Source organism: Odocoileus virginianus, chromosome 23 (assembly GCF_023699985.2).
Source record: "Odocoileus virginianus isolate 20LAN1187 ecotype Illinois chromosome 23, Ovbor_1.2, whole genome shotgun sequence".
NCBI lineage: Eukaryota > Metazoa > Chordata > Mammalia > Artiodactyla > Cervidae > Odocoileus > Odocoileus virginianus.
Genome location: NC_069696.1, coordinates 48326991 through 48354628, shown reverse-complemented (window position 1 = coordinate 48354628; position 27638 = coordinate 48326991). Strand labels below are relative to the sequence as shown.

The 27638-nt window shown below is 38.1% G+C and overlaps 1 protein-coding gene across 4 annotated transcripts; it reads left to right on the top strand.

The window, feature by feature from the left end:
* The first annotated feature begins 277 nt into the window (after window positions 1–277).
* SPIC (Spi-C transcription factor) lies at window positions 278–20652 on the top strand. Of its 4 annotated transcripts, XM_070454079.1 has the most exons (7): window positions 1199–1296; window positions 3223–3248; window positions 3816–3909; window positions 5585–5697; window positions 7202–7310; window positions 12841–13165; window positions 20357–20652. In XM_070454079.1, the coding sequence occupies exons 2-7, from the start codon at window positions 3246–3248 to the stop codon at window positions 20379–20381; spliced, it is 669 nt and encodes a 222-aa protein (XP_070310180.1). In that variant the 5' UTR covers window positions 1199–1296; window positions 3223–3245; the 3' UTR covers window positions 20382–20652. The 4 variants fall into 4 exon arrangements, with proteins under 4 accessions (XP_070310178.1, XP_070310180.1, XP_020736815.2 ...); XM_070454077.1 differs by lacking the exons at window positions 1199–1296; window positions 20357–20652 and adding an exon at window positions 278–368 and having other exon boundaries at window positions 12841–14490; XM_020881156.2 differs by lacking the exon at window positions 20357–20652 and having other exon boundaries at window positions 1204–1296; window positions 12841–14490.
* Window positions 20653–27638: the final 6986 nt, after the last annotated feature.

The following is a 27638-nucleotide window of genomic DNA, read 5'->3' as shown; positions in this document are numbered from 1 at the left end:
TAAAAACTCATCAGCATTAGCAATTTGGTTTTATACAGTTGTTACTTATAACATTTACATTTCACAAGAGGGGATGTGTGTTTATATTTGCATAATAAAACTCGGCAAAAAAACGTAATTGGTCTCGAACAATAGTCCCATATCAAAGGTGAGCTCAGATTCCAATTATGCAAAATAGAAAATCTCTCTTCCCCACCCACAAGGTTTACAAAAAATTCTTAGGTGGTTTTCCCCCTGGCGCACTGTGACATCTATTAAAAAGACAGAAGGTTACGGTTACTTGAGCGTGTTGCTGACCTGTGCTTCAGAGGGGAAAGTTGTTTCCACCTGGAGCACTTGTAAATGTTGGATTGGCCTCTGATGGAGAGGTAAGATAAAATGGGTAAATAGGCAGAGGGGTGGGCTGGGAAGGAAGCCTTACAGGTGGATGGAGTCCCGTGTATTTTCCATCAGAGCCTTCAAAACCATCCCAAATAAACCTTCAAGCTAAACAAGAGAGCTGGACCTGCTCTATAAATGCACTGGCCTGAAACCTATCCACAAGCTCCTGTTTTGGAATTGTTACTGGATCCAGATGTGGAGGGAAGACCATAACGGGGATTCAATTGCCTCCTCTTAAAGGAGTGCTGGTAAATAAGGTGGAATGAGGAGCCTGAGTGCCGGGGCCCGGCCTGTACCTTTAAGATCTCTAAGTAGGGGAGGTGTGTGTGTGTGTAGGGGGTGGGGGATGGTCATTGAATGACATTATCAAGAAAATTACTTGAAAGGAAAGACCAGAGTGAAGGCTGTTAATAGTTCAGGCAAGGAAAGCAACACAGGCTCCAGAATCTGGGAAGAAATACAAGAAGAATAATTTTTTTCCTAGATATTTGATATTTATTTATGCTAATATACTTGAAATTTAATTTTCTAGCTTTTACAGAAGAATAACTTTTTAAAAAAAAGAAATATGAACAAGGGTTGTACAGATTAGAGGTGCCCAGTCGGCTTGTGTGTGTCCCGGGGCCACAACTTATGCTGGGTGGGGTGGGGGTTCTTGGGGTTTGTTCTAATGGTTTTGGCCCATAGTATACAAATATTCGGTGCCACTTCAAAATAATAGCCCCTGGTGTCTACTGGCCATATCATGAAAGAGAAATAATGAAGGCACTGTATCTTTTAAAAAAAATCCCCTTTTGTAGCACTTCCTTAAAAACAGCTACTTAATGCAACTCTGTCAGAGAGCTCCTGACAGTTCTGTCCTAACGATTCTGACATTAATGAAAGAACTTGGTAAAGGGCTGAAGTGTCTTCCTGGTAAGTGGTTTAGTTTATGCTTTTCAAAACTCCTTGTAATAACAATTAATTTTCTTTGACCTAATGAGTGTTTCTCATTGACTGCCTGTTCTGGTACTAGACATATTAATCGATTGAAGTGATCGATAATGTTTTCAAGCTTTTTTTCTCCCATTTGGGTTTGCTACTTTAAAGAGTCATGATTGTTTGGGGAGATATTTTAGTCAAAGGGAGTAGTTTCATATAAGTATTTAATTCGAAGTACAGCACTCACCTAGATAGGTATTTCCTTTGGTGCTTATGAGTCATAATTAATTGAAAGTTATTGATATGGCCTTTAAAAAATACCTGTACTGGTAATAGCCATTAGAAATCATAGTTCAAATTATTTATGGATTTTTTAAAAGTTTTTGCTAAATTTTTCAACATCTTCCACATTGAGAAGCTTTATTTTTTCCCAAACTTTTTGAGATATAATTGATGTATAACACTGTGTAAGGTGTACAATATGATGATGATTTGACACCCATGTAAACTGGGAAAGGATTACCACCATAAGATTAGTTAACACATGCATCACCTCCCATAGTTATCTTTCTTAAAAGGTTTTTCTTCTCACGTTAGTTGCTCAGTGTCCTACTCCTTGCGACCCACCAGGCTTCTCCGTCCATGGAATTCTCCAGGCAGGAGTGCTGGAGTGTGTTGCCATTCTCTCTTCCAGGGGATCTTCTCAACCAATCCAGGGACTGAACCTGGGTTTCCTGCATTGGCAGGCGGATTCTTTATGGCTGAGCTCTTTTAAATGACATAGTGATTTCAAAGAGCAGAACAGAATTTTGATGTTTGACATATTATATTGATATGTTATGGATATGTTTAGCAATAGTATGAGAGTGTATCATCTTATTCAAGGTTAAATATTAAAGAAAAAGCTCATTGTGTGTGTAGGATAAATTCTAAAAACTTGTATAAACAGTGTGGTTTGGTGTGCTAAATTGAAATGGTAAGCAATGTAGATCCACCACCGGCTCTTTCTTATGTGGATTTGTTTGTTTTGTGTGGTTATTAGAACCGAAAGTTTTAAGCCATTTAATGTGGGTCAGTATGGTAACTATTTAAAACAAAACTTACTTTATAGAGATAAAGTAGATGTAAAATTATAGACCAGGATTCTTATCTTAACGTAGGATTTTTAGAAAGTCTACAGGTGGGTTTCATAGAGTACATTTTATTTGTAAATTCACATTTTGCGAGAGAAAAAAAACACGTCTTTCATCAGATTTTCAGAAGTCTATATGACGCCAGAAAGTTAAAAAACAAAATCACTGTTATAAATGGACAGCCTTGCTAAGGTTAAAAAGATTTTCATTTCCAGAACTTTTTAATACTTACAGGAATTTTGAAATACTTGACATACTTAAATATACTCAAATTATTTCTGTATTCTCATGTTAAGTGGTTTGCATGTTTAATTCTGTTTAGCTATTTATTTTTTTAATCTCTTTTTCTAATTGAAGTATATTTACTTTACAGTGTGTTAGTTTCAAGTGTATAGCAAAGTGATTCAGCGATACATATTTAGCTATTTTAACATTTAAGAAATTTGGAGGACTTCCTGGTGATCCAGTGGTTAATGCAGAGGGCCCGGGTTCAATCCCTGGTCAGGGAACTGGATCCCACATGCTGCAACTAAGACCCAGTGTGCAGCCAAATAAATAATAAATAAATAAATATTTTTTAAAAGAAATTTTATAATGATAGAAAAGAAAACATAAATCTTCATAGGAAATTTTTGTAGAAAGGAAATTTGTACTCATCAAAATTCAGGTGGTACTTTCGATTTACATAAGGTATATGCAGAAAATATTTTAAGTAAAGTCTTTTTTAATTCAGAGGCAAATTAAATAGAAACACTAATTTTGTTTTATATATATTAATTTCTTTCAGAATTGTCAATTTTTTAATGAAGCATGGTAAGTTGACATTTAAAAATCATCTTTACTTTTCCTCATTAGATTAATAAGGGTATGAGATGGTTGCAATATGGTTTAATTTTAGGTCTTGGAGACATGCTTTTGAAATTAAAAACATTTCATTTTTTAAATAATGAGCCCGATTCTGTTTGATAAAACATGCTTCCTCGATCTCTTTTTCTAAATCAGTCTTCTGCTATATAACTGACTCCTTGCTAAAAATTTATCAGACATTAAATACCATACTGTAGAATGAGCACTGGTTTTAGACACTATATTGTAGCGCAGTGGATCTCAACCAGACTTGATGTTGTCCTCCAGGGCATATTTAGCTATGTTTGAGATATTTTTGGTTGTCACCAGTGGGATTGACACTGGTATCTAGTGGGTAAAGACCAGGGATGCTGTTTTGCACCCAACAATGCATAGGACAACCCCCTACAAAAGAGACAGTCAACCAGAAATGCTAATAGGTTGTGCTGTGGTTGAGAAGCCCTCTTTTACATAGGCAAAATTAAGTTCAATTGGTAATTTCCTAACTCCAGAGTTCGGCCATTGTTCTAACAGGCTTGTGTTGAGCAAGACAAGCTGGGTCAAGCATTTGAAGATGCTTTTGAAGTACTGAGGCAACATTCAACTGGAGACTTTCAGTACTCCCCAGGTAAAGATGTCAGTCCCCATTCTATACATCAAATGGCTTGTTGGTCACATGCACACACATGAGAATAATAACCTGAACAGAAAAGATCATTTTTACCCAGTGCATCTAGGATCAGTTCTAAAGGCAGAAATCAAACAGGATTATCCACCTTAAACAATTTTTGTTAGTTTTGTATTTTATTACTGAAACATAACTGATTTATAATATTAATTTCAGGTGTACAACATTGTGATTCACTCCATTATAAATTATTCTAAGATAATAGCTATAATTCTCTGTGCTGTACAACATATCTTTGTTGCTTATCTTTCTCATATATTGTAGTGTGTTTATCCCATACCACTGAATTGTCCTTCCTGGCTTCCCTGTCCCCTTACATAGCCACACGTTTGTTTTCTATGTCTGAGAATATCTTTCTGTTTTTTCTGTATTATTTTTTATTTTTTTTGTATTATTTTTTAGATTATTACTTTGTATTATTTTTTAGATATCAGATATAAGTGATATCATCTAGCACTTGTCTCTGTCTGACTTACTTCACTAAGCATAATGTTCTCTAGATATACACTTGTTGCAAATTGCAGAATTTCATAGTTTATGATTTAGTAACGTTCCATGTATGTATATGCCACATCCATTTGTCTCTTGATGGGCACTTAGATTGTTTCCCTGTCTTTACTATTGTAAACAGTGCTGCTCTGAACATTGGAATGCATGTATCTTTTTGAATTTAGAGTTTTCATTTCCTTCAGATATATATCTAGGAGTGGAATTGCTGAATCTTATGCTAGTTATTTTTTTGAGAATCCTCTATCCTGTTTTTTTGAGAATCCCTATCCTGAATAGGGGCTGTACAGATTTGTATTCCCACTAACAGTGTACAAGGGTTCCTTTTTTCCCACATTCTCTCCAGAATTTATTGTTTGTAGACTTTCTGATGATGGTCCTTTTGACCTGCATGAGATGATATCTCACTGTTGTTTTCATTTGCTTTTCTCTAATAATTAGCACTGTTGAGAATCTTTTCATGTGCCTACTGACCATCTCTGTGTTCTTTGGTGAAATGTCAGTTCAGGTCTTCTGCCTATTTTTTGATCTTTTTTTTATATTGAGCTCTTTATATATTTTGGAGAGTAACCTCTTGTGAGTCACATCATTTGCAAATGTTTTCTCACGTTTTGTAGGTTGTCTTTGTTTTGTTGATGGTTTCCTTTGCTGTACAAAAAGTTTTTAAGTTTAATTAGATCCCATTTGTTTGTGTGTGTGCATGCTAAGTATCTTCAGTTGTGTCCAACTCTTTGAGACCCTATGGACTGTAGCCCACCAGTCTCCTCTGTCCATGGGATTCTCCAGTCAAGAATATTGGAGTAGGTTGCCATGCCCTCCTCCAGGGGATCTTCCCGACCCAGGGGTGGAACCCACATCTCTTATGACTCCTGCATTGGCGGGTGGGCTCTTTACCACTAGAACAATCTGGGAAGCCCCCCCATTTGTTTGTTCTTTGCTTTTACTTCTTTTACATTAGGAGACAGATCTGCCTATTCTCTATCCTAAATAAATTTAGTGTCCCACATATAAAAGTGCCACAATCAATCACCTAAGCATTAATTATCACACACACACACACAAATATAAAATTTGACCTTGTCAGTTTCTTTCTCTGTTTTTAAATTAGATTACAAAAATTACCTGGCTTTTATCAACCACCGTTCTCATATCAGAGGAAATTCCAACAGCTATGGTGTGCAGCCTGCAGAGGAACCCATCTATAATTGGAGAACGGTAATAGTGAGTACTTTTACCCGGAGACTGTCATCCCTCAGTAACGAGCACATTTCCTATTTACACCAGCCTTCCCTTGGTGTGTCCTAGCTGAAACCAGCTTAAAGACAGCACTGACTGAACATGCTCACTTGGGGCCATCTGTGGTGTGAATTTGGCAGGCAAGTTGGGGGATCATCAATGCTGTCAAGAAGGAAACTCCCCTTTATCATTGCTCTTCATCTGATTTCAGACAGGTCTGAATGATTCTCTAACGAGGAGGTATTTTAGGGTTCTCATGTCAGTGCTTCTCCTCAGTCCATCCAGAAAACTGCAGAAAAGCTATGGTTCCCCTAAAAACATTCCCTGAACTGGCTTTACCTACAATCTGTATTAACCTGCTTCGTTTCCCCTCCCAAGCTCAGGGCTAGCTATGTATATTGGACCAATTCATTTCTATTTTAGCACCTTCTGCAAATGGAAGGGTCCCTACCATCTCTCCTTCTGTGTATTCTTTTGCATTGTTTTCTTTTTTTAAAAAAATTATTTTTATTTATTTTTTTTGGCCACGTCATGGCATGTGGGATCTTATTTCCCCAACCAGGGGCTGAATCCATGCCCCCTGCTACAGAAGTGTGGAATTCTAACCACTTGACTGCCAGGGAATTCTCTGCATTGTTTTCTTGCTGAATCCATTTTATCAAACCGTCTTAATATAGTAGAGTATAAATATAAAGTAGCCTTCATTTTTTTTTCAGTTGTTAACTCCAATCATGCTATGTCAAATGTCCCTGTAAACTGTACTGTCAGGGTCTCTCCAACAAGACATTTCTTTTAAGAGGGAGTTTTGGTTTCACTTTAACCTCTCTCACGTCTCCTTAGGGTTACCAGGTAAATTATAGGATGCTTAATATTTTTAGTTACTAGGGCAACCGTATTTCCTCTTCAGATTCTACCCCCAGCATGCACTGCACAGCCTCTTGGGGCTGGGGACTCACTGCCTGCTGTATAGGGATGGCTCAAGTCTCGCCCCTTCCGCCCTATCTTTTTGTCATGTGTAATGGTGGCCGCTCAGGCCCTTCCCTCCTGCCTCCTCTCTTGGCTCTGCCTTCCCGCAACTGCCACCTGTCTCGCCTTGTCTCATCTTGCCTAGATGGGCATCCAGTTCAGGAATGGAAGCTTGTCTTCCCTTTTTGCCGGCACCTCCATTTCTACTAATGATTCTTTTGAATCTTTCTTACTGGTCATTTTCAGGGGAAAGGAGGAAAGTAACCCACTCTCCTTTATCAGCGGGAAGGGAGAATACAGAATTCCTCTCAATTCTGAGGATACTCTGAGTATCCTCTGTCGCTTGGCACTCTCTGTATATGGGTTTGATGCTAGCTCTCTCCAGGGAGACAGCCGCTGAAGGCAGTGCTCTTCAGATTTGAGAGCTGTTGAACATTCGTTTTGCCTCAGATTTTGACTTTGGCCACCAGTTGGTGGCCGCACAGAAAGTCCCATTTAACATCTTGATACATTATTTATACAGAACAGCTCTGCAGACCTCTATTTTGAAGGAAATATTCATCAATCTCTGCAGAACATCCCCGAAAACCAGCTGGTACAACCTTCTCTTCTCCAGCAAAAGGGAGGAAAAGGTATGTGGATATATCACTCCTTGCAAAAGAACCAAGTTTTTATCAAAGTAGCTTTTGGGGAATTTCATATCTGAGTTTGGAGATGACTTGCAAAATGTTCTTTTCTCACAACTGAGAATAACTTAACTCTGACAGACAAAACACTCCAAGCTGTTTATTTTGAATGAGCTTTCCTTTTGCTTCATAGAGATGTTGTGAAGGTGCAAAGTGTCATTCCCTCAAATAAATCTGTGTTCAAGTATAAAGTGTAAGGAGATTTCCCTGGTGGTTCAGTTCTTAAGACTGTAGTCTCGATGCAGGGCTCACGGGTTTGATCCCTGATCAAGTAGCTGAGATCCCGCATGCCATCCAGTGTGGCCTAAAATAAAAGAATAGGATGTAAGATATGGAGAACAAGTTAGTGGTTATCAGTGCGGGGAAGTGGTATATAAAGGTAGGGAATTAAGACATTATTATGTATAAAGTAAGATACAAGGTTATGTTCTACAACACAGAGAATATAACCAATATTTTATAATAGCTTTAATTAGCATATAGCCTTTAAAAATGGTTAATCATTATATTGTACACCTATAACTTAAATAATATACATCTTCTATACTTCAATTAAAAAAAAAGAATAAGGTATATAAATTTTAGGTATAGAAGGGGATAAGTTCTCCATAAATTGTCTTAGCAATCTTATTCCAATTGTGAAGCCCTAGGGATAGAAATCATCTTCTCTATTAAGTTTTCCACAGAAAACAAGTTCCATAATAATAACTTTATTTCATAAATTTGAAATCCTGATTTCATAAATTGAAGATGATCTCATCTAACAGGTAAGCAAAAAGTGTTAAAGTAGGATAATAACTTGTGTTGGCCAAGATGTGGGCCTCACACACTCACATGCGTTATTTTTTTTTTCACATGCATTATTAAAGGGGGTATAAACTGGTACAGTTTTGTAAAGCAATTTAGCACTACCTGCCAAAATTTTAAATGTTCCTATCTTTCTATTCTTAGTGACTCTATGACTCAATGGTTGAGTGTGAAGTCTGAGTTAATTATGTGAGCCTGGCCAAATCATTTAACCTTCTGTACTGCAGTATTCTTATTCAAAAAATAAAGAAGAGCAAATAATAATAACTGTACACACATTGTAAGATTGCTGTAAAAATTAAGTTAGAAAACCCACATAAATCACTATGCTTATAGTCTAGTACTATGGATATTTCCTCAAATACCTTAGATGCATATGTGTACATATGTACATAAATATGTATTAGGATGTTCCTTGTAATGTTGTTTGTGATAGTATACACCTACTAAATACAAAGACATGTAAGATGCATCACAACTTTATACTGCAATTTAAAAAATCATACCTTAAAAAAAATACCTTATCATAGCTAAAATTATTTTGTTTTTTAAATTTATATTTTTTAATTGAGGTGTAGTTGATTTATATTAGTTTCAGGTTTACAACACACTGATTCAAAATTTTTATAGATTATACTCCATTTAAAGTTGTTATAAAATATAGGCCGTATTCCTTGTACTGCATAATATATCCTTGTAACTTATTTTATACATAATAGTTTGTACCTCTTGATTCTCTGTCCTAATCTTGCTCCTCCCTCCTTCCCTCTCCCCACTGGTAACCACTAGTTTATTCTCTATATCTGTGAATCTGTTTCTATTTTGCTATATTCATTTGTTAATTTTTAAACTTTTAAATTTTTTTTAGATTTCACATATAAGTGATAACAGACAGTATTTGTCTTTCTCTGTCTGACTTTTCATTTTATCATAATACCCGCTAGGTCCATCTACTTTGTTGCGAATGGCAAAATTTTATTTTATTTTTTTAAGGATGAGTTATATTCAAATGTATGTGTATATACATCTTCTTTATCCATTCATCTGTTTATTCACACTTAGGTTACATCCGTATCTTGGCTATTATAAATAATGCTGCTATGAACATTGGGATGCATGTATCTTCAAATTAGTGTTTTCATTTTCTTTGGATATACACCCAGGAGTGGGATTGCTGGGTCATATAGTGGTTCTTTTTTTTCCTTTTGGCCACTCCATATGGCATGTGGGATCTTAGTTCCCCAACAAGGGATGGAACCTGAGCCCCCTACACTGGAAGCACAGAGTCTTAACCACTGGACCGCCAGGGGAGTCACTGATAGTTCTATTTTAAGCTTGTTGAAGAACCTCCACACTGTTTTGCACATGGCTTTGCCAATTTGCATTCCCACCAACAGTGTATAAGTGCTCTTTTTTCTCCACATTCTTGCCAACACTTGTTATTTGTGGTGTTTTTAAAAATTATTATTATTGTTTACGTATTTGGCTGTGCCAGGTCTTAGCTGCAGCATGTGGGGTCTAGTTCCCTGACCAGGGATCATACCTGGGCCCCCTGCATTGGAAGAGCAGAGTCTTAGCCTCTGAGCCACCAGGGGAGTCCCATTTGTCTTTTTGATGATAGCCAAGATGATATTCATTGTGATTCTGATTTGCATTTCTCTAATCAGTATCAACGTTGAATATAAGAAGATTTTTATGTGCCTGTTGGGGCCATTTGTATGTCTTTGGAAAAATGTGTATTCAGGTCTTCTGCCCATTTTCTTAATGGGATTGTTTATTTTTGATATGGAGTTGCTTGAGCTATTTACATATTTTGGATATTAATCATTTATTCATATCATTTGCAAATATTTTCTCCCATTCAGTAGATTATCTTTTTGTTTGGTTGATGGTTTCCTTTGCTGTGCAAAAGCTTTTGAGTTTAATTAGGTCTCATATGTTTATTTTTGTTCTTGTTTTCTTTGCCTTAGGAGATAGATAAAAATATATATATATTTCTATACATTTTGTCAAAGAGCATTCTTCCTATGTTTTCTTCTAGGAGTTTAATGGTTTCTGGTCTTACATTTAAGTCTTCAGTCCATTTTGAGTTTATTTTTGTAAATCTATGAGAAAATGTTCTAATTTATTCTTTTACATGTTCATACTTAAAATTATTTTAAATGAATATTTTTTGAGATGACTAGTTTTGTTCCCTTAAAACAGTATATTGTATTCTAGAATTATAAAATCTTACTATGCAGTAATACTCTAATCCAGAAAGGAATAATGTAAAATATCACATAAGTAAAGTAAATCTACTGAATATTACTACTAAACATTGAATAATGGTAGTAATTTAGTATTAGGACAATAATGCTTCTACCTCCGTCACATTTTTTTTTTTTTTTTTTTTTTTTAGCAAACTTCTGTTCACTGATGTTTTGGATCTTTGCAATTAGGGAAAATATAATTTACTATTTTCTGTTTTTAGAGTTGTCACCCACCTGAAGCAGTGATACATTTGAAACAATGAAATTTCTAAATACTTCAAGAATTCATTATTGGGAGACTGAGCGATTTCACTTTCTTTCTATAGTTCATTTTGCAGAAGGAAATGGCAACCTACTCCAGGGTCCAGTGGAGAATCCCACGGACAGAGGAGCCTGGTGGGGCTGCAGTCTATGGGGTTGCAAAGAGTCGGACATGACTAAGCAACTAACACACACACACACAAACAGAACATATATAATTATTAAAATGCAAAGGGGCATACTTTAAGTGTTGAAGCAGAATGAGCTCTGAATACCATTTTGATTTTGGTTTTAATCCTTTGTAATTCCATAACTCAGTAGTAATAATGCTGATGAAAATTTCAGATGATTCAGAAGTATGTGAAGAATGAGTGAAAAAATGTTCTTTCTTCCCATGCTATCCCCCAGAAGTAACTGTTGTCAACGCTTTAGTATTTCCTCTATCTATAGCTAGTCTCTATATGGCTCAATGATTTATTTAAGATATATTATACAGTGGAAAAAGTACAAAATACTATACTAATTTTCACTTTTAAAGGATTAAGTATTAGTTGTTGGCTGTGTCTGACTCTTTGCAACCCCATAGACTATAGCCCGCCAGATTCCTCTGTCCGTGGGTTTTCAGGCAAGAATCCTGGAGTGTGTTGCCATGCCCTTCTCCAATATGCATATGATTATATATGCAAAAAATAAATTATTTTCTAGAGATATGCAGACTAGATTGGAATTTTTACTTTCAGTTTGTGCTTCTGTTTGGATTTTTTTTTATCATATACCTTTATTTTCAACGTAAAAGTTCAAACATCTTTTTTTTTCAAAATTGAAAACAAACTTTAAAAGATGAGGATCCATTATAATTGATTTGACCGTTGGATGAGAGCCAGAGAGCTTGTTTAAGTCTGTGACTTTAATTCATAATGTGTTTTTTGGTAAGTCCCTTTCATTTCTCAATTCATAAACTCAAGATAATAAAACACAAAAGATAATCTTTGAGGCTTTTGGATGAATGATGACCGATGTATGAGTATTACACCCCAGAGACTATTTGAAGCAGTTTGGGAATCCACTCTTCTACTTTCTCAAGAGGAAAATGGAATTTGGCTGTGGAACTTTTCGCTACTGACAGATCTGGTGGGACATGGTGTTTATAGGCCAATCCAGAAGTCATAAAATGGGTTGTCACCTTTGTTCTCCAATCGACCAAACAAGCAAAAATCACAGCAAATCTTCTCAAAGTTTCCTTTCTAGTTACTCTGAAATATAAAGGGCTGTATTCCTAAAGAGATTAAAAACTCTGGCAGTACCATTTTATTCACAGCAATGAAAAACATCACAATGCTCGTTGTTGTTCCTCATTAATAATGTCAGAATGTCATGAAGATATTTTGGCATTTCAACTTTGCTTTTTTTCTTTTTTTTTTCAAGTAATTATGCAGAACCAGAGTTAGCATTTTTACATAAGTCTATTACTGATTTCACTTGTATTTGCACATTGCTTTACATTTCACAAAATGCATTCACCTTCTTTACCTCATTTGATTTAACTTACTTGAATAAAGCTGCTTCAAATGAGTTGCCTTTTGGAAATGTCTTTTGAGACTTCTCCTTTTAAAAAACAACAAATATTTGTCAGTGTTGGGTGTTAGTTGCTCTGTGGCAAGTGGGATCTTAGTTCCCTGACCAGGGATCAAACCCACATCCCCTGCATTGAAAGGCAGATTGAAAGGTGGTTTAGGTCTTAACCACCAGACCACTGAGGAAATCCTGAAACTTGTCTTCAGAACCACTAAACTTCGTAGTACATTTTGCTCAGTCCTGTCCTGTAGACAGTTTAACATAAAACTAGAAGTCAAGATTTAACTGGAAAGAAAGGCCACGTGACAGATGAGAGACTGGGGTAAAGCGGCTCCGTGCTTCCCTCTTCCAATGAGGGACTACAAAATTTTGGACAACTTCCCCAACAAAGAAAGTTTCATTTGAAACTGCAATAAGCCAAGTCCCATAAAATGATACCATAAATACATTCTATGAGAGTGAATAGGAGGAAAACCAGTCCCAATGGACTTTCAATTCTGTATTCACTCAACAAATCCTTCGTGAGGAGGTGCTCCATGGAAGGCCATGGTGAAGTGTGACACTGTTTTCCTCTGTTTTAGGCAGGAAGAAGCTCCGACTGTTTGAATACCTTCACGAATCCCTGTGTAATCCAGAGATGGCATCTTGCATTCAGTGGATAGATCAAACCAAAGGCATCTTTCAGTTTGTATCAAAAAACAAAGAAAAACTCGCCCAACTCTGGGGAAAAAGAAAAGGCAACCGGAAGACCATGACTTACCAGAAAATGGCCAGAGCACTGAGGAATTATGGAAGAACTGGGGAAATCATCAAAATCCGGAGAAAGCTAACTTACCAGTTCAGTGAGGCCATTCTCCAAAGACTGTCTGCACCTTATTTCTTGGAAAAAGAGATCTTCTATTCACAGTATGTTCAACCTGATCAAGGATATCTCAGTTTAAATAACTGGAATGCTAATTATAATTATACATATGCCAATTACCATGAGCTAAATCACCCTGATTGCTAAATATACTCTTACATTTCATAATTTTCTGACATCAGAAGTCCCTACAAGTTTTAAGATTTTTCTCTAAAAGAAAATACTGAAAAAAAAAAACTTCATGATTGCTATCTTTTATGACATAGCATATAATCTATACTAACTTGGTGAGAAATTTTACCAGTGAACAGCTCTTTAGAATGATTGTCCCATTTGAAAGTATAGACTAAATGTCCTTCCTCTTACAAGTAACTATGCAATTATTTCTTTCTAGATTAATAATACCAGTGGAGACTATTTGATTTGCACATTGGTTAAACATTATTTTCTTGTTATACACTCAGACCAAAAAAAAATAAATAACTTTGGCATATATCCAATAGTTTTAGCAACAGAACAAAAAACTGATGCCTGTGATGGTGTTCCTGCTAAATTATATTCAGGGTTTTAAAATTTTCAGTGGCTAAAACTAGAACTATTATATGATCCAGCAATTCCACTCATGGGTATATATCTAAAGAAAATGAAAACACTAATTAAAAAAGATACAAACATCTCAATATTCAAAGCAGCATTTTATTTTATTTTATTTTTTGCTGCACTATGGCTTGTCAGATATCAATTTCCCAACCGGGCCTTTGCAGTGACAATGCCAAATCCTAACCACTAGACTACCAGGGAGCTCTCATAGTGACATTATTTACAATAGCCAGGATACGGAAGCAACCTTCTAGCTGACAGGTGAATAAAGAGAATGTGGTGTATATATATATATACACACACACACACACAGATAGAATATATACACACACTCAGTCAAAAAGTGAAATCTTGCCATTTGCAACATGGATGGATCTTACTGCGATAAGTCAGACAGAGAAAGACAAATACTATACGTTATCATTTATATGTAGAATCTAAAAATTGAAACAAAATGAAGTAGAAACAGACTTAAAGAGAACAAATTAGTTACCAGTAGGGGGAGGGCTGGGGGGAGGGGAGCAAGATAGACATAGAGGATTAAGAGGTACAGACTGCTAAAATATAAGATAAAAAAGATACAAGAATGTAATGCACAGCACAGGGAATGTAGCCAACATTTTATAATAGCTTTGAATAGAGTATAACCTAGAAAAATATTGAATCACTGTGTAGTACATCTGAAACTAATATAATATTGTAAATCAACTATATTTCTATAAAATAAATAAAGATTTAAAAATAAAAACTTCAGTGACTATCCTCTGCACCTCAGACCTCATGGTCTGCAATCCTTCGGCACTAAAGAAATGATGGTCTAAGGAAAATGTCACCTACAAGCTCCAAAGCTTACACTTAGCACAAATCATTTCCTTGCTTTTCTCTCTGCTTCGGGGAGATCCAGGAGCTAAAGTTTCTTGCTCTCCTGCCACTCAACCACAGGGAGGTGCTCTTGCACCATTACTTCTGGAGCCCAACCCTGGCTCATGATCTCTTTTCTTGAACTAGCCCAGCTGAAAACAGTTGAAGCGGGAGAGTGGGGGGAAGGCTTTAATAAACGAGGGAGGCTTGCAAATAATAAACCCAGGAGTGGAGCCAGGATGTGGGCAGTCTTGCATGGACGCTGTCCCATAAGAAACTCCCAGAACTGTTTCTTACTTGCTGCTTGGCAGGTTTTTTAAGTCACTTCAGTCCGACTCTTTGTGACCCTATGGACTGTAGCCTGCTAGGCTCCTCTGTCCATGGGATTCTCCAGGCAAGAATACTTGGGGCGGGGGGGGAGAGGGGTTGCCATGCCCTCCTCCAGGGGATCTTTCCAGGTTCTTTACCACTCCCGCCATCTGGAAAGCCATCTGTATCACCATGAAGCAAGAGAGCATCCTAGATTAAATGGGCCATCTTCAGTCTGGGCCAAGAAGCCCTGGCCAGCAGGTCAAGAGCTCCTGGGAGCTTGCCTCGTTAGGTTTGCAGCACTGCTGTGACCCTATCGTGGTTAGTACTCTGCATCGTGTCTGGCATTCCCAGTTTCCCCTTTTCCTTTGTGCCCTCCTGGGGCCCTTTCTTCCTCAGGAAAAGAACATGGTAGATCCCAAGTGACTAAATGGACACTAACTCAATGTTGGCCATACCCACATGTAGTGGGTTTGTTACAGACAACCTTGTGTCTTCCAACATCCATGTTGAAACGTAATCCCCATTGTGGTGGTCTTTGGGGGTAGGGTTTTGGAGAGGTGATTAGGTCATGAAGGAAATCTCTAATGAATGGGTTTAGTGCCCTCATAAAAGAGATGACAGAGAGTTCCCTTTCTCCTTCCACCCTGAGAGGATGCTAGGGTGAACCAGGAGGCAAGCCCTCAGTAGGCACTAAATCTGCCAGCACCTTGATGTTGGACTTCCCAGCTTCCTGAACTGTGAGAAATAAAGTCCTGCTGTTTATCAGCCACCCAGTTTATAGTATTCTGTTAGAGCAGCCAGGACAGACGGAGAAAGTTCCCTAATGGGAACTAACGTCAAGGTAGGACTCAGCATGTCCACTCTGTCTGCCTTTCTAGTTTGGATGTGGATGGATTTTAAGGGCAGGGGGTACACAAAAGAAAGGACTGCGACACAAAAAGGGAGTGTGTGTTCTTTGTCAGGCAAGGACAGTGAGGCACCCCATGAATGTTGGAAATGTTCCACCTCCAGAGTTGTCAAGATTAGCCCTGACTCACCCAGGCCTTGGACTCATCTAGCAAAGAGCTGAAAGTGGAAAAAGAATCCAGAGTGTCCAGGTATTTTCAGTAGTGGGTCACATGATCAGAAATCCCAATGTGGAGGGCCCATGAATGTTTGAATGGTGATCTGATGAGTTCATCATTGGCACCAAAGCAATAGATGTGGTTCAAAATGAGATATTTGCAAACTGTGTTAAGAGCAAAACTTTGTGCGGTGTTTGGGTCTGCTGTCAGAAGTTTTATTCTCAGGGGCTGTAGTGAAGATTCAGGCACTAGTGAAGATTCTGTTTGATAAGCAAACCCATCCAGGATGTGTAGTGGTGGATTAACCAACGAAAGGATAGTGAGTTGATGTACCACTATGAACAAACTGTTAAGTTAACAAACTGAATTTCCTATAATGACCATTTCATGATCTGGGTATGAACAGATAATACTTTACATAACTATGAAAACAGTTCACCCAGATCATGAAATGGTCATTATAGGAAATTCAGTTTGTTAACTTGTAATTTTACATAAGCAACTATAACAAGTCATGTGACGAAAGATCACATTTATGAGTTTCAAAGTCAGACTGATATGTTTTTAAAAAAACTATTTATTTCTCTGGCTGTGCTAGGTCTTAGTTTGGGCCCTTGGGGTCTCAATTGCGGCATGAGAACTTAGTTGTGGCATGTGGGATATAGCTCCTGTTAAACCTAAGCCCCTTGCATTGGGAGCATGAAACCTTAGCCACTGGACCACCATGGAAGTCCTGAGTCAGACTGATATCTTTTGGAACACTTTGTTTCTTCTAATTAACTCAGTAAAATCAGGGAGATCAGTTGGGATGCGCTGGGCTTCAAATAACAAAAAACCTTGACTCAAACTGGTTTAACATTTGCTATTGACAATACCCTTCTTTCTGGTACTGAATTTTGAAGCAGTAAGCTCCCTTGATTGTCGCTAACTGATGTCAACTTGGACTCACTGAAGTATCCGCGAGGATTTATTGAAAGGTATAAGATTGCCTGGGGCTTCCCTGATGGCACAGTGGTAACGAATCCGCCTGCAGTGCAGGAGACGTGTTGGATCCCTGGGATGGGAAGATCCCTTGGAGAAGGAAATGGCAACCCGCTCCAGTATTCTTGCCTGAAAAATCCCATGGACTGAGGAGCCTGGGGTGGGCTACAGTCCAAAGTATCGCAAAGAGCTGGACATGGCTGAGCACGCACACATGCATTAGACGGCTTACGAAATTTATGAGAAGGCTGGAGGACAAGCAGCCAGATATAAAGCCCCAGACCACATCAAAGATCTGGCCAAGTGAGGACCTCACTGTCACCAGAGGCCTCGGCTTATGTCCTCTCGCATGCCACTGAACAGAGCTGGCACAGATCACTCCTGCCCCCAGCAACCGTCTTGCTGCAAACTACCACTGCATTCAGAGCTGGTAGTCTGCCCTCCCTGCTTCTGTGCATCACTAGATCTGTATTTGAAATCTGGGATGGAAACTTCCGATTGGCTGAAGCTTGGTCATGTGTTCATGTGTGGCTGCAAAGAAAGCTAGAAAAGTGATTATCTGGAACTTTCAATTCTTATACTGGGAGACTGTTTCTCATCCTATTGAGACTCGTTAGGTCAAGAATTCCCCAAACATAGCAAGGGGTTCAGAAAGTGGGCAGCCAAAAGAATGACAAGCGTTCATTAGAATTTTAAACTACAATAACAAGGATCAGAGCATGTATGGTTTGATTTTAAAGACCTTTGCCCTACCTGGCTCATCTCCAAAAACACTCTTTGTTCTCAGTGCTTCTGTGGTCATAGGAATTTAAACAGTTTCTAAACAACTTTTCCTTATCTTTCTGAGAAGCAATTTCAGCATGTTATTTAAGTTCTCTGGGTATCAAGTAAAATTGTGACATATTTCTATAACTGAAGCTGATCTAAGAAATTAAAGCCTATGATTTGTAGCTTTTACAGTATAGGAGGCTTCACTCATAGCTGTTTTCCTTTGTTCAGGAAATTCTTAAAATGTTCCAGTTTTATGATTTAGTTTCACTGAGATTGTTTGAAGAGCTCAAAATAACATAATCGGCCAGTTACAAGTATAAAAGATTACTGATATTCTTTTCTCAAGAGCATTTTCTGGTTGCCAGAGCTGACTCTGAGGATGTGAGGAGTATATTGAAAGCGCTCAGGGTTCAGTGATGCTGTAAGACCAGCTTTCAACCAGTGATGGTTGGGCGTTGTTCGATACTTACCTCTGCTTCTTCACCTCTTAGTTGGAATAATGCTAAGATGTGTTCTTAGACTTCCCTATTCCCCTAATGGTGTTTTCTGGAACCACCTCTCAAACTACTAACATTCACATTCTTGTCTCAGTTTTTGGCTCTGGAGGAGGGAGAGGACCCAACACAAGCCATAAACTAAATCAAATTTCTTAGGACGCTCAGTTTTATAACTTCATAGCAAGTTTAACATTTTTAATCCCTACAGGTGTAAAAATGTCTTCATTTTCTTTTCTCTTTTTTTGGCCTTGCCTGTGGCTTGCGTGATTTTAGTTTCCACACTAAGGATTGACCCAATGCCCTCAGCAATGAAAGCATGATGTCCTAACCTGCCAGAGAATTCCCTTTCCTCATATCTGATTTTTAGTTTGACTTGGTAGAGCATTCAAGGTTAAAAAAAATTGTTCTTCTGAGTTATTAAACACATGTATGTAGCTTTCAGTTTTTCTCCATTTCTAATATAATCTCTTTTCTTTTCAAGCACCACCCCCAACCCTGCTTTCTTTTTCCTATTTGCTTTTTCTTCTGTCTTATGTTTGTGACTTTCTTCCAATATATGGTGATTCTTGTCTCTCCACTAATGTGTAAGGCACTAAAAATCACTTTTGGGTAGAACTTGCTGGCTATGAACTTCAACATGGTTTGGCTGGCAACTGACTATTTCTCGGGGGGTCCCAAGTATCATCACCTGCAAAAGAATCTTCGTGAGAAGAATATTCTTAGGGAGACAGAAAAGGCATATGCCTGATTCCTGGGGTTTTCAGAACAGGTTGAATAAGGGCCTGGAGAGCCCACAATTCAGTAAGCAGATATTCCCTTAATATTAGTATTTTCAACTTCACACTTAACTCTACCTTCCAACCTAAGTTGGAGCCATTCTAATCCAATTTCTCCACATCATAAATCTGTGATCTCCTATTAGATAGAAGAATTACTTTTCTGGATGAAGGACCTGGGATGCAATTTCTCTTTTTAAAAATTTTCAGCTAATCACTCTGTTTTCAATTCTGTGTTGCTCTCTGCTTTCCCCCATAACTGGTACCTCCAAATTTTGGACTTCTCAAGCAGAGACAAATCAACTTTGTTCTTATATTTCTTCTTTGTGGTTTTTGAAGTTTTCTCTTCTTGGCTAAGGTAGTTACCACGCCTCCACTGAATCGTTTCTGGTCTGTTTCTAGTCTGCTTTTCCTGTTGGTTCCATTTCTCTGTATATCTGGTCATTTTAAATCGAATGTAGTGTTTTTCCTCACTCTAGAACTGAGCTTTAACAAGAACTCACAGAGAGGATCCCTAATCAATAGATTCTCTTTTGCAGAAATTCATTGTCCTTGGTGGCAGTTGATATCATTTTAGAATACTGTAAGCAACAGATGTGGTGGAGTCTAAATCGTATGGTGCCAAGCTTCAGGTGGAAAACTGCATTTTCAGAGAACAGAGAACTTCAGAAACCAAGAAAAGGGAGACTAAATTCAAGCTCTTTTTTCCTTTGCATTTGAATTTCAGGCATTGAATGTGAAAATTTATAGAGATTCTGGATGATATTATTTCCCCTAGAAAGGATTTCTCTTAGTTTTGGTTAGAAGATAATTGGAGCAGATCACCTTAATTCAGTCAGGGACTCAGCTCATACAAGACTGGGTTCCAGTCTTTATAATATAACGTATTTTTTATACTATCTTCTAAAGTATATCACTGTACATATGTTATACTTACATCTTAAGGTTTCACTTTAAAATTTCTGTTGTGTGATTTTAGAAAACAAATCAGATAATGAGAGTTTTGTAAACATATGCTTTTCAAACTGTATATATTTACTTCCCAGGAATAATAGAAAATGTACCATGTTGTTGGAATTTGGAGTTAAGCTATAGGATTAATGTGCTACTTTATTCTGAAAATAAACTCACAGATAGAAATGATAAAAAGAATTATTTTTTGTTAAAATAAATTTCATGTTATTGTATTTCATGTTATCATGTATTAATGTTAGAATACAATGTTTCCATGAATTCTTATGCTAAATCATAAAGTGATATTTCACTTCTGGTGGATTATCTCAGTTTACGTACCCTAGTAATCACTCTCTTTGAACTTGAGGGAGAAGATTTGAGAAATGCTGATTACATTTAATCTTCCTTTCTTTTGACAGTGCCACCTTGCATGTGGGATCTTAGTCCCCAGCCGGAGATTGAATACACCCCTGCATTGGAACCCGGCAGTCCCAACCACTGGACTGACTGCAAGGGAAGTTTACTTCCTCTTTTTTTTCCCTCTGATGGTTTGGAAATTTGAAACATCACATCCTAGGCAGTCAGTAATAAGCAACCCCATTAATTTTTTTATCCATCTATTTAAGCACTCTCATTCATGACCTCTGATTTACTTATCCTTCTTATTTATACTTGTTTTATCTTCATTTATCAAATATACCTTTATGTGTCTTCATTGTCTGCTGATTTATAGACTTTAGGGGAAGCAAATGGGTGTATAAACTATATCTATTTTTAACTACCTATTACACTATTTTACTCATTGCCATGTTGGGTAAGCTTATTTTGAGGTTTTCTTCAAAGACAGTGACATGACTTATTAATTTTGTATGGCACTTTTCTTAAAATCACTAGGAAATCAGCCTAATCTAATACAAGGTTAGATAATCAACATAGGAGACATTAGGAGCCCTTAGGCCATCTAAAAGGAATAATTATATTGCCATACTTTAAAACATGTAAGGCACTTTCAAATACAAAGGAAATGATCAGTATCTATGTTATTTGGCCACAAGAAATTAGCATTTTCCCTAGGTTTCCCTATGCAGTTTTTTTCAGAGGCAAAAACAACCCGACATTATAAATGGATATTTTTAGAAGTATTTATATGTAGGGACCACATGATATCACGATGATGTAAAAACATTTTTGTAGAGTAAGAATATCCTATCATATCCCCTGAGTGGCAGAAGGAATATGTCATTCCAACCCATAAAAATATTTTTGCTATCTTATTACCTCCATACTAAATAACTTAATCAGATCATTTGACTCTGTGGAGTACAAGGAGACTCATAATGGTTGCAATAAATGAGAGAACTTTTGACAAGGGGATTGTGGAGAGGATATTGAAGAAGAAAGGAAATCACAAATAAATTAACTAGGTGAAAGTGTTATAATGAGTCTCATGGCATAAAAAATATTATTCTCATAATAAAATAATAAAATGTAGGGGTACTAAGCCTTTTAAAACATGTGTGAATGTATACCAAGCTTAGAAAAGACTGTGTTTGAATTTTCAGTCTTGGGCAGTGACTTAAAATTTTAGATACTCAACTTATCTTTCGTTATAATGTAGATATTTCTCTCAAGGCTATCCTGAGGACTAAATGACCTACCTATATTCACCCCATCTAAAAGTAGCCCCAAATATAGCTTAATATTGTATGTGTGTGTGTGTGTGTGTGTGTGTGTGTGTGTGTGTGTGAGTTGCTCAATCGTGTCCAACTCTTTGTGACCCCTTGGACAGTAGCCTGCCAGTCTCCTCTGTCCATGGGATTTCTCAGGCAAGAATACTAGAGTGGGTTGCCATTCCCTTCTCCAGGGGATGTTCACAACCCAGGGATAGAACCCGGATTCGATCTGCCGCATTGCAGGCAGATTCTTTACCATCTGAGCCACCGGGAAACCCCTGACTTAATACCTTATTGATGTTAAAAAAAAAAATGTTTTGAGCCACTTGAAAATATAAACTTCTAGCGTGTACATAATATGTAGAATAGTAATTTTATTATGACTTCCAGCTCTGACTGACCTTGGGCAAGTTCTTTACCTATGAACTTTGGTGACATCCCCGGTAACATGTGAAAATTTATGCTGACACAACTCAAATGCCTATTAGTAGAATTCAACACACACATATGGTTATGATATATTACACCTTGTATTAGATTGCTAAAGTTGTTGTGACAAAGGATAGCAAGCTGGGTAGCTCTAGCAACAGAAATCTATTGCCTTACACTTTTGGAGACTAGAAGCTGGAAATCGAGACATTGTCAGCATTGGTTCCTCTCAGGGCTGTGAGGGAAGGATGTGTTCTTGGCCTGTCTCTTTGGCTTGTAGATGGCATCTCCTCCCTGTAATCTCCTCTCATTATCCTCCTTCTATGCATCTCTCTGTGTCCAAATTTCCACTTTTTATAAGGACACCAGTCATATCAGATTAACGGCCTGCCCTACTGCCGTGGCTCAATCGGTAAAGAATCTGCCTGCAATGCAGGAGATTCAAGTTCAGTCCCTCGGTGGGGAAGATCCCCTGGAGAAGAAAATGGTAACCCACTCCAGTATTCTTGCCTGGAAAATCCCATGGACAGAGGAGCCTGGTGGGCCATAGTCCATGGGGTTGCAAAGAATTAGACACAACTGAGAGACCGAGCATAGTAAACATAGCCTGCTCCAGTGTGAGCTCATCCTAATGAATTACATCCGCATGGACTCTGACCAAAATGTCACATTCTGAGATGCTTTGGGGTTAGAATTGCACCATAGGGATTTTGGGGAGACACAGTTCAACTCATAGCATAATGATGTAGAACTTTGTGCTACCTATCACAACTGTATAATGTTGAATATAGTCTTACACCTTCCAAAGTATTAATGAAAAACCTCCTTTAGATTAAATATTTACTCAAAATATTGTGCAGTTTAAATGTTGTGCATTTAGGCAGAATACCCAGTCCAGGGAAAAACTGAGGGGAAATAAATTGAAGGAGTAGGAAAACTGAACATGGCAGATGAATCTGACACTGGCACGTGGTGCGGTAACCTTTCTATTTTGCCTCCGCCGCGTGTCCTTCACGTTAGTTCTCGTGGTCACGGTGCCCGAAGCTCTTTCATCTCCTACCTTGCAGATTTCATTTTCTCCTCTCCCAGGTTCTCTAACTAGACCCCTACTTTAACAGCTGTTCTTGTCCCAAAGATTTCAGTGGTAATTAGTTCCTATTAACTGGCAATACACTTGTGCGTATGGTGACTGATTAATGCGTATTTCTTCTTTTTTCCTTTATTGACTTTTTAGATGTTTTTGGAACCCAAATATATACTTCTAATCAACACAATATGTAAACAATTGGGAATAATTTTAGAATAAAATACTTTATTTCATGAGAATATTAGAAATAAAGCTTGAGTTAGGGACTTTAGCACTTTCTTACCCAATACTTACTCTATAGGATTACCCTTAACCACTTCATCAGGGACCCCTTTGATCACCATCTTTCCCTTCACAATGGGAATGCTTCATTTTTTGTTTCTGGTTATACACACACAAAATCCGTAATAGTCCAACTTGTAATAATAATTCAACTAATTCTTACAATAAGTTCATAAAATAACAAAAAGAAAGGCATAATAACACCCTTTTAAAAAATCTCCTTCCAAATTTTTTCTATACATATATAGCCATGCACATATTTTACACATGGGGCCATATGTTTCTCATAATCTCTTTGTACTGAAGACTGTAGCATGAACATACTTCTTTGTGGCCAAAAATAGTTTTATATTATCATTTTAACGTATGTATGTATGCTAAGTCGCTTCAGTTGTGTCCAACTCTTTGTGACCCTATGGACTATAGCCCTCCAGGCTCCTCTGTCCATGGAATTTCCCAGGATACTGGATACTGGAGTGTGTTGTCATTTCCTCCTCCAGAGGATCTTCCCAACCCAGGGATCTTCCCAACTCAGGGATTGAACCTGCATCTCTTACACCTCTTGCATTAGCAGCTGGGTTCTTTACTACTAGCACCACCTGGGAAGCCCATCATATTAATAGCCACTTGGTATTCCTTATGTGGCTATGCCATGATGTGTTTAAAACAGTGAGCCTCCAGTCTTGAACTATGACATTTTTCAGAAAAGTTTCCAGATTTCACACCAATGTTTACTTCTTTGTTAGGGGCCAGCCTTTTTAGGTTCACACTACAAGTTTTTGCAATGAAAATAGAAACCCAAGGCACTGACCCCTGAACCATAACTCCTGTCAAGTCATATCCTGTGCAGAGTGCTACCGTTTTTCCACTGTGAAACATTACTTGAACAGAGTCTCAAAATAGCCCTCCCTCGTTTTAGCATGCCAGCGTCTCACTTGTGTTATTCGGCCCTCCCAAAGCGGCCAGCAAGAATTCTCAACTCCTCGGCCTTGGAGTCCCTCTGTCCCCGTGCCAGAGCAGACTTAGCAATCAGAGCAAACGTCAGGGGAGCTGTGGGCAGTTGGAACTTCGGGAGAGCAAGTGGGAATGCAGACATGTGGAGCTGGCCAGTTCCCTGTCTCCACCCGCGGCAAAAGATCTTGGTGTCATGCATAGAGGCGTTCTGAGTTGGGGATAAAGGTCAGGGGTACAGGATTATGGTGTGCCTGAAACCCAGCCTAACCAGCTCACATTTGTCCTTGCTGTTACCTATAACTGACAGAGCAGGTTTAGGGAGGTTATAGATTTTCAAGTCTTTAATTCTCTAATTTTCACTAGTAAAACTAAAAGAACATGAGCTTCAAAATTAGACAGTCTTAAGTTCAAGGCTAGATCTGCCACTTATTATTCATGAGACCCAAAACTTCAGGCCCTCAGCAAGAACTTATTAAATAAATATGTTGCATGGAAGTCTGCGAATGTCAGTTTTGCCAGCTCTAAAATGAGGATGATAATCGTACCAATTCACAGGGCCGTTGTAAGGACAAACTGATGAATGCACAATTGGCATATAAAAAATGCTCCATAAATTACAACTGTTACTTTATTATTCTCAGAACAAAAATTAGAACTCTTCTTCCCAGAATCCTTTTTATAGTCCTCTCACCAGATTCATTTGTTGAAGTAGTTATTAAATAGGTACCATGATAAGTATGGGGGAAATATATTAAATAAGACAGTGTCCAGGGGTGCAATCTAGAAATAGCCATTCATTCATTGAACACATTTATTTATTTATAAATATTAACAAATTAATTAATCAATTAGGCTGTGCCAAGTCTTAAATGCATCTTGATTGATCTTTAGTTGTGGCATGTGGGATCTAGTTCCCTGACCAGAAATCAATCCTGTGCCCTCTGCATGGGGAGCTCGAAGTCTTAGCCACTGGACCACCAGAGACATCCTGGAACACTTGCTTATTCATTACTTTTTAGTCAGGTACAGATCACATGATCTACCTCCAAAATACTTTTCTGTGTTTTCTTACTTCCATCACCATCGTCATCCTATGGACCACAGCAACAAATTCCTTGCTATTCTCCCTGCTTCCATTTTTGACTTTTAAAAACCACTTCACATCCAGAGTGATCTTTTAAGGCTGTAAATCAGATTGTGCATTTCTTTGTGAAAGCACAAAATCCACTTAGAATAAGATGCAAATGTGTTACCTTGGCCCACATGACCTTACATGACCTGACCCCTTCCTACATCTCCAACCTCAGCTTAGCCTACCCGCATCACTCTTCCCTTGCCCCTGCATCCACAGTCTCAGTTCCTAGAACAAGTCAAGCTCTTTTCAACCTCAGAGCTTTTGTACATGCTGTTCTTTCTGTCTGAAAGGTCATCTCCTTGGCTCTTTGGATGACAGGCTTCTTCTCATGCTTCATGTATCCATCAAAGATAACATTTTCAGAGAAGGCATCCTTAATGGTCATTATTTATTCCTTAACATAGCATCTTGTTTATTTCCTTCTTACTGCTTTTTACAGTCTATACTTATTTTATTTTCTATTTCTCCCACTAGACCATAAGCCCCAAGAGGGCAGGAGCATTGCCTAGGAATATGCCTGCCACACAGTAGGCACTCAATAATGTATTACATGAAGAATGAACACGTGAATTTCCATTGTTTGACAACCTCTAGGAATCAAAATTCTTCTTTTTTAATTTTTAAAATTAAAAAAAAATTGGAGGGGGGATGTGCTGTATGGCTAGCAGAATCTTATTTCCCTAACCAGGGATTGAACCTATGCCCTTGGCGGTGAAAGCATGGAGTCCTAACCACTGAACTGCCAAGATATTCCCAAGAATAGAAATTCTGAACTCCAGGCTGGTACATTCTAGGATACATATCTTCTGATGTGAAAAGTTATTTTTATGTAGGACTAAATTTTAAAAATGGATAGAATGTGACCTGGAAAGGAGAAGGGAAAGTTAGTCTCCTCTAGGAGACTAGCAGAGTGGAACACAGTGCAGCAGCAAGGAATTTAAAAACTCATTTGTATTTAAGGACACAGTGAGTTCCCTCTCCACTATCCTCTAAATAGGGTCCATGGAGAAGAGGATGGGCTTTGACGCCAAGAGCCGAATTCACATTGCTGCCCTAACCATTACTGGCTGTGTGACCACCAGCAAGTTAGATAATGGTTCCAAGTCCACTGTAGTGAGAAATGGTCCCCTGAGTCCACTACAGAGTAAGTGTTCAGTTCACGTTAATTAACTATCCTTTTTATTCTGCTGAAAAGACTTTTTTAGGCTTACCATTGTAAGTTTAAAAGATAACAATGGCCAAGACCTAGCACAGTGCTGGGTATGTCATAGATGCTTAAAAATTGCAAGTTCACTGGTGCCAATGTAAATTGGTGCAGGTACCGCAAAATACAGTATGGAAGTTTCTCACAAAAACTGCAAATAGAATACCATTTGACCCAGCAATTTTACTCCTGGATATATATCTTTAAAAAAATGAAAATGTTAATTCAAAAAGATTCATACACCCCAGTGTTCATAGCAGCATTGTTTATAATTGCCAAGATATGGAAGCAACATAAATGTCCATAAACAGATGAATGGATAAAGAAGATGTGGAATACTACTCAGCCATGAAAAAGGAAAATCTGGCGTTTACAGGAACATGGATGGACTTCAAGGATATTATGCCAAGTGAAATAAGTCAAACAGAGAAAGACAAATAAATAATATATGATATCACTTATACATGGAATCTAAAGAATGCAGCAAAATAGTGAATGTAACAAAAAAGCAGATTCACAGATATACAGAACAAACTAGTGGTTGCCAGTAGGGAGAGGAAAGGGGGTAGGGAGAGTATGCACTGGTGAGAGAGGCACTGACATCCAGAAAAAAACATGGGAGTGCAACATGGGAGTGCAGTGGTTCCCATACTCGAGTGTGCGGTAGAGTCAGCCAGAGGGCTGATCAAACCTCAGAGAGCTGGGCCCCTCGGTGAGCTTCTGACTCAGTAGATCTGGTGGGGCGAGACTTTGCATTTCTAACAAGCTCCCAGGTGATGCTGACGCTGCTGATCCAGGGACCACACTTTCAGAATGACCGACAGGGGTTAAACACACCAACCAACTCTGGGTTTTCCAGTAGTCAGGTATGGATGTGAGAGTTGGACCATAAAGAAAGCTGACTGCTGAAGAATTGATGCTTTTGAAATGTGGCATT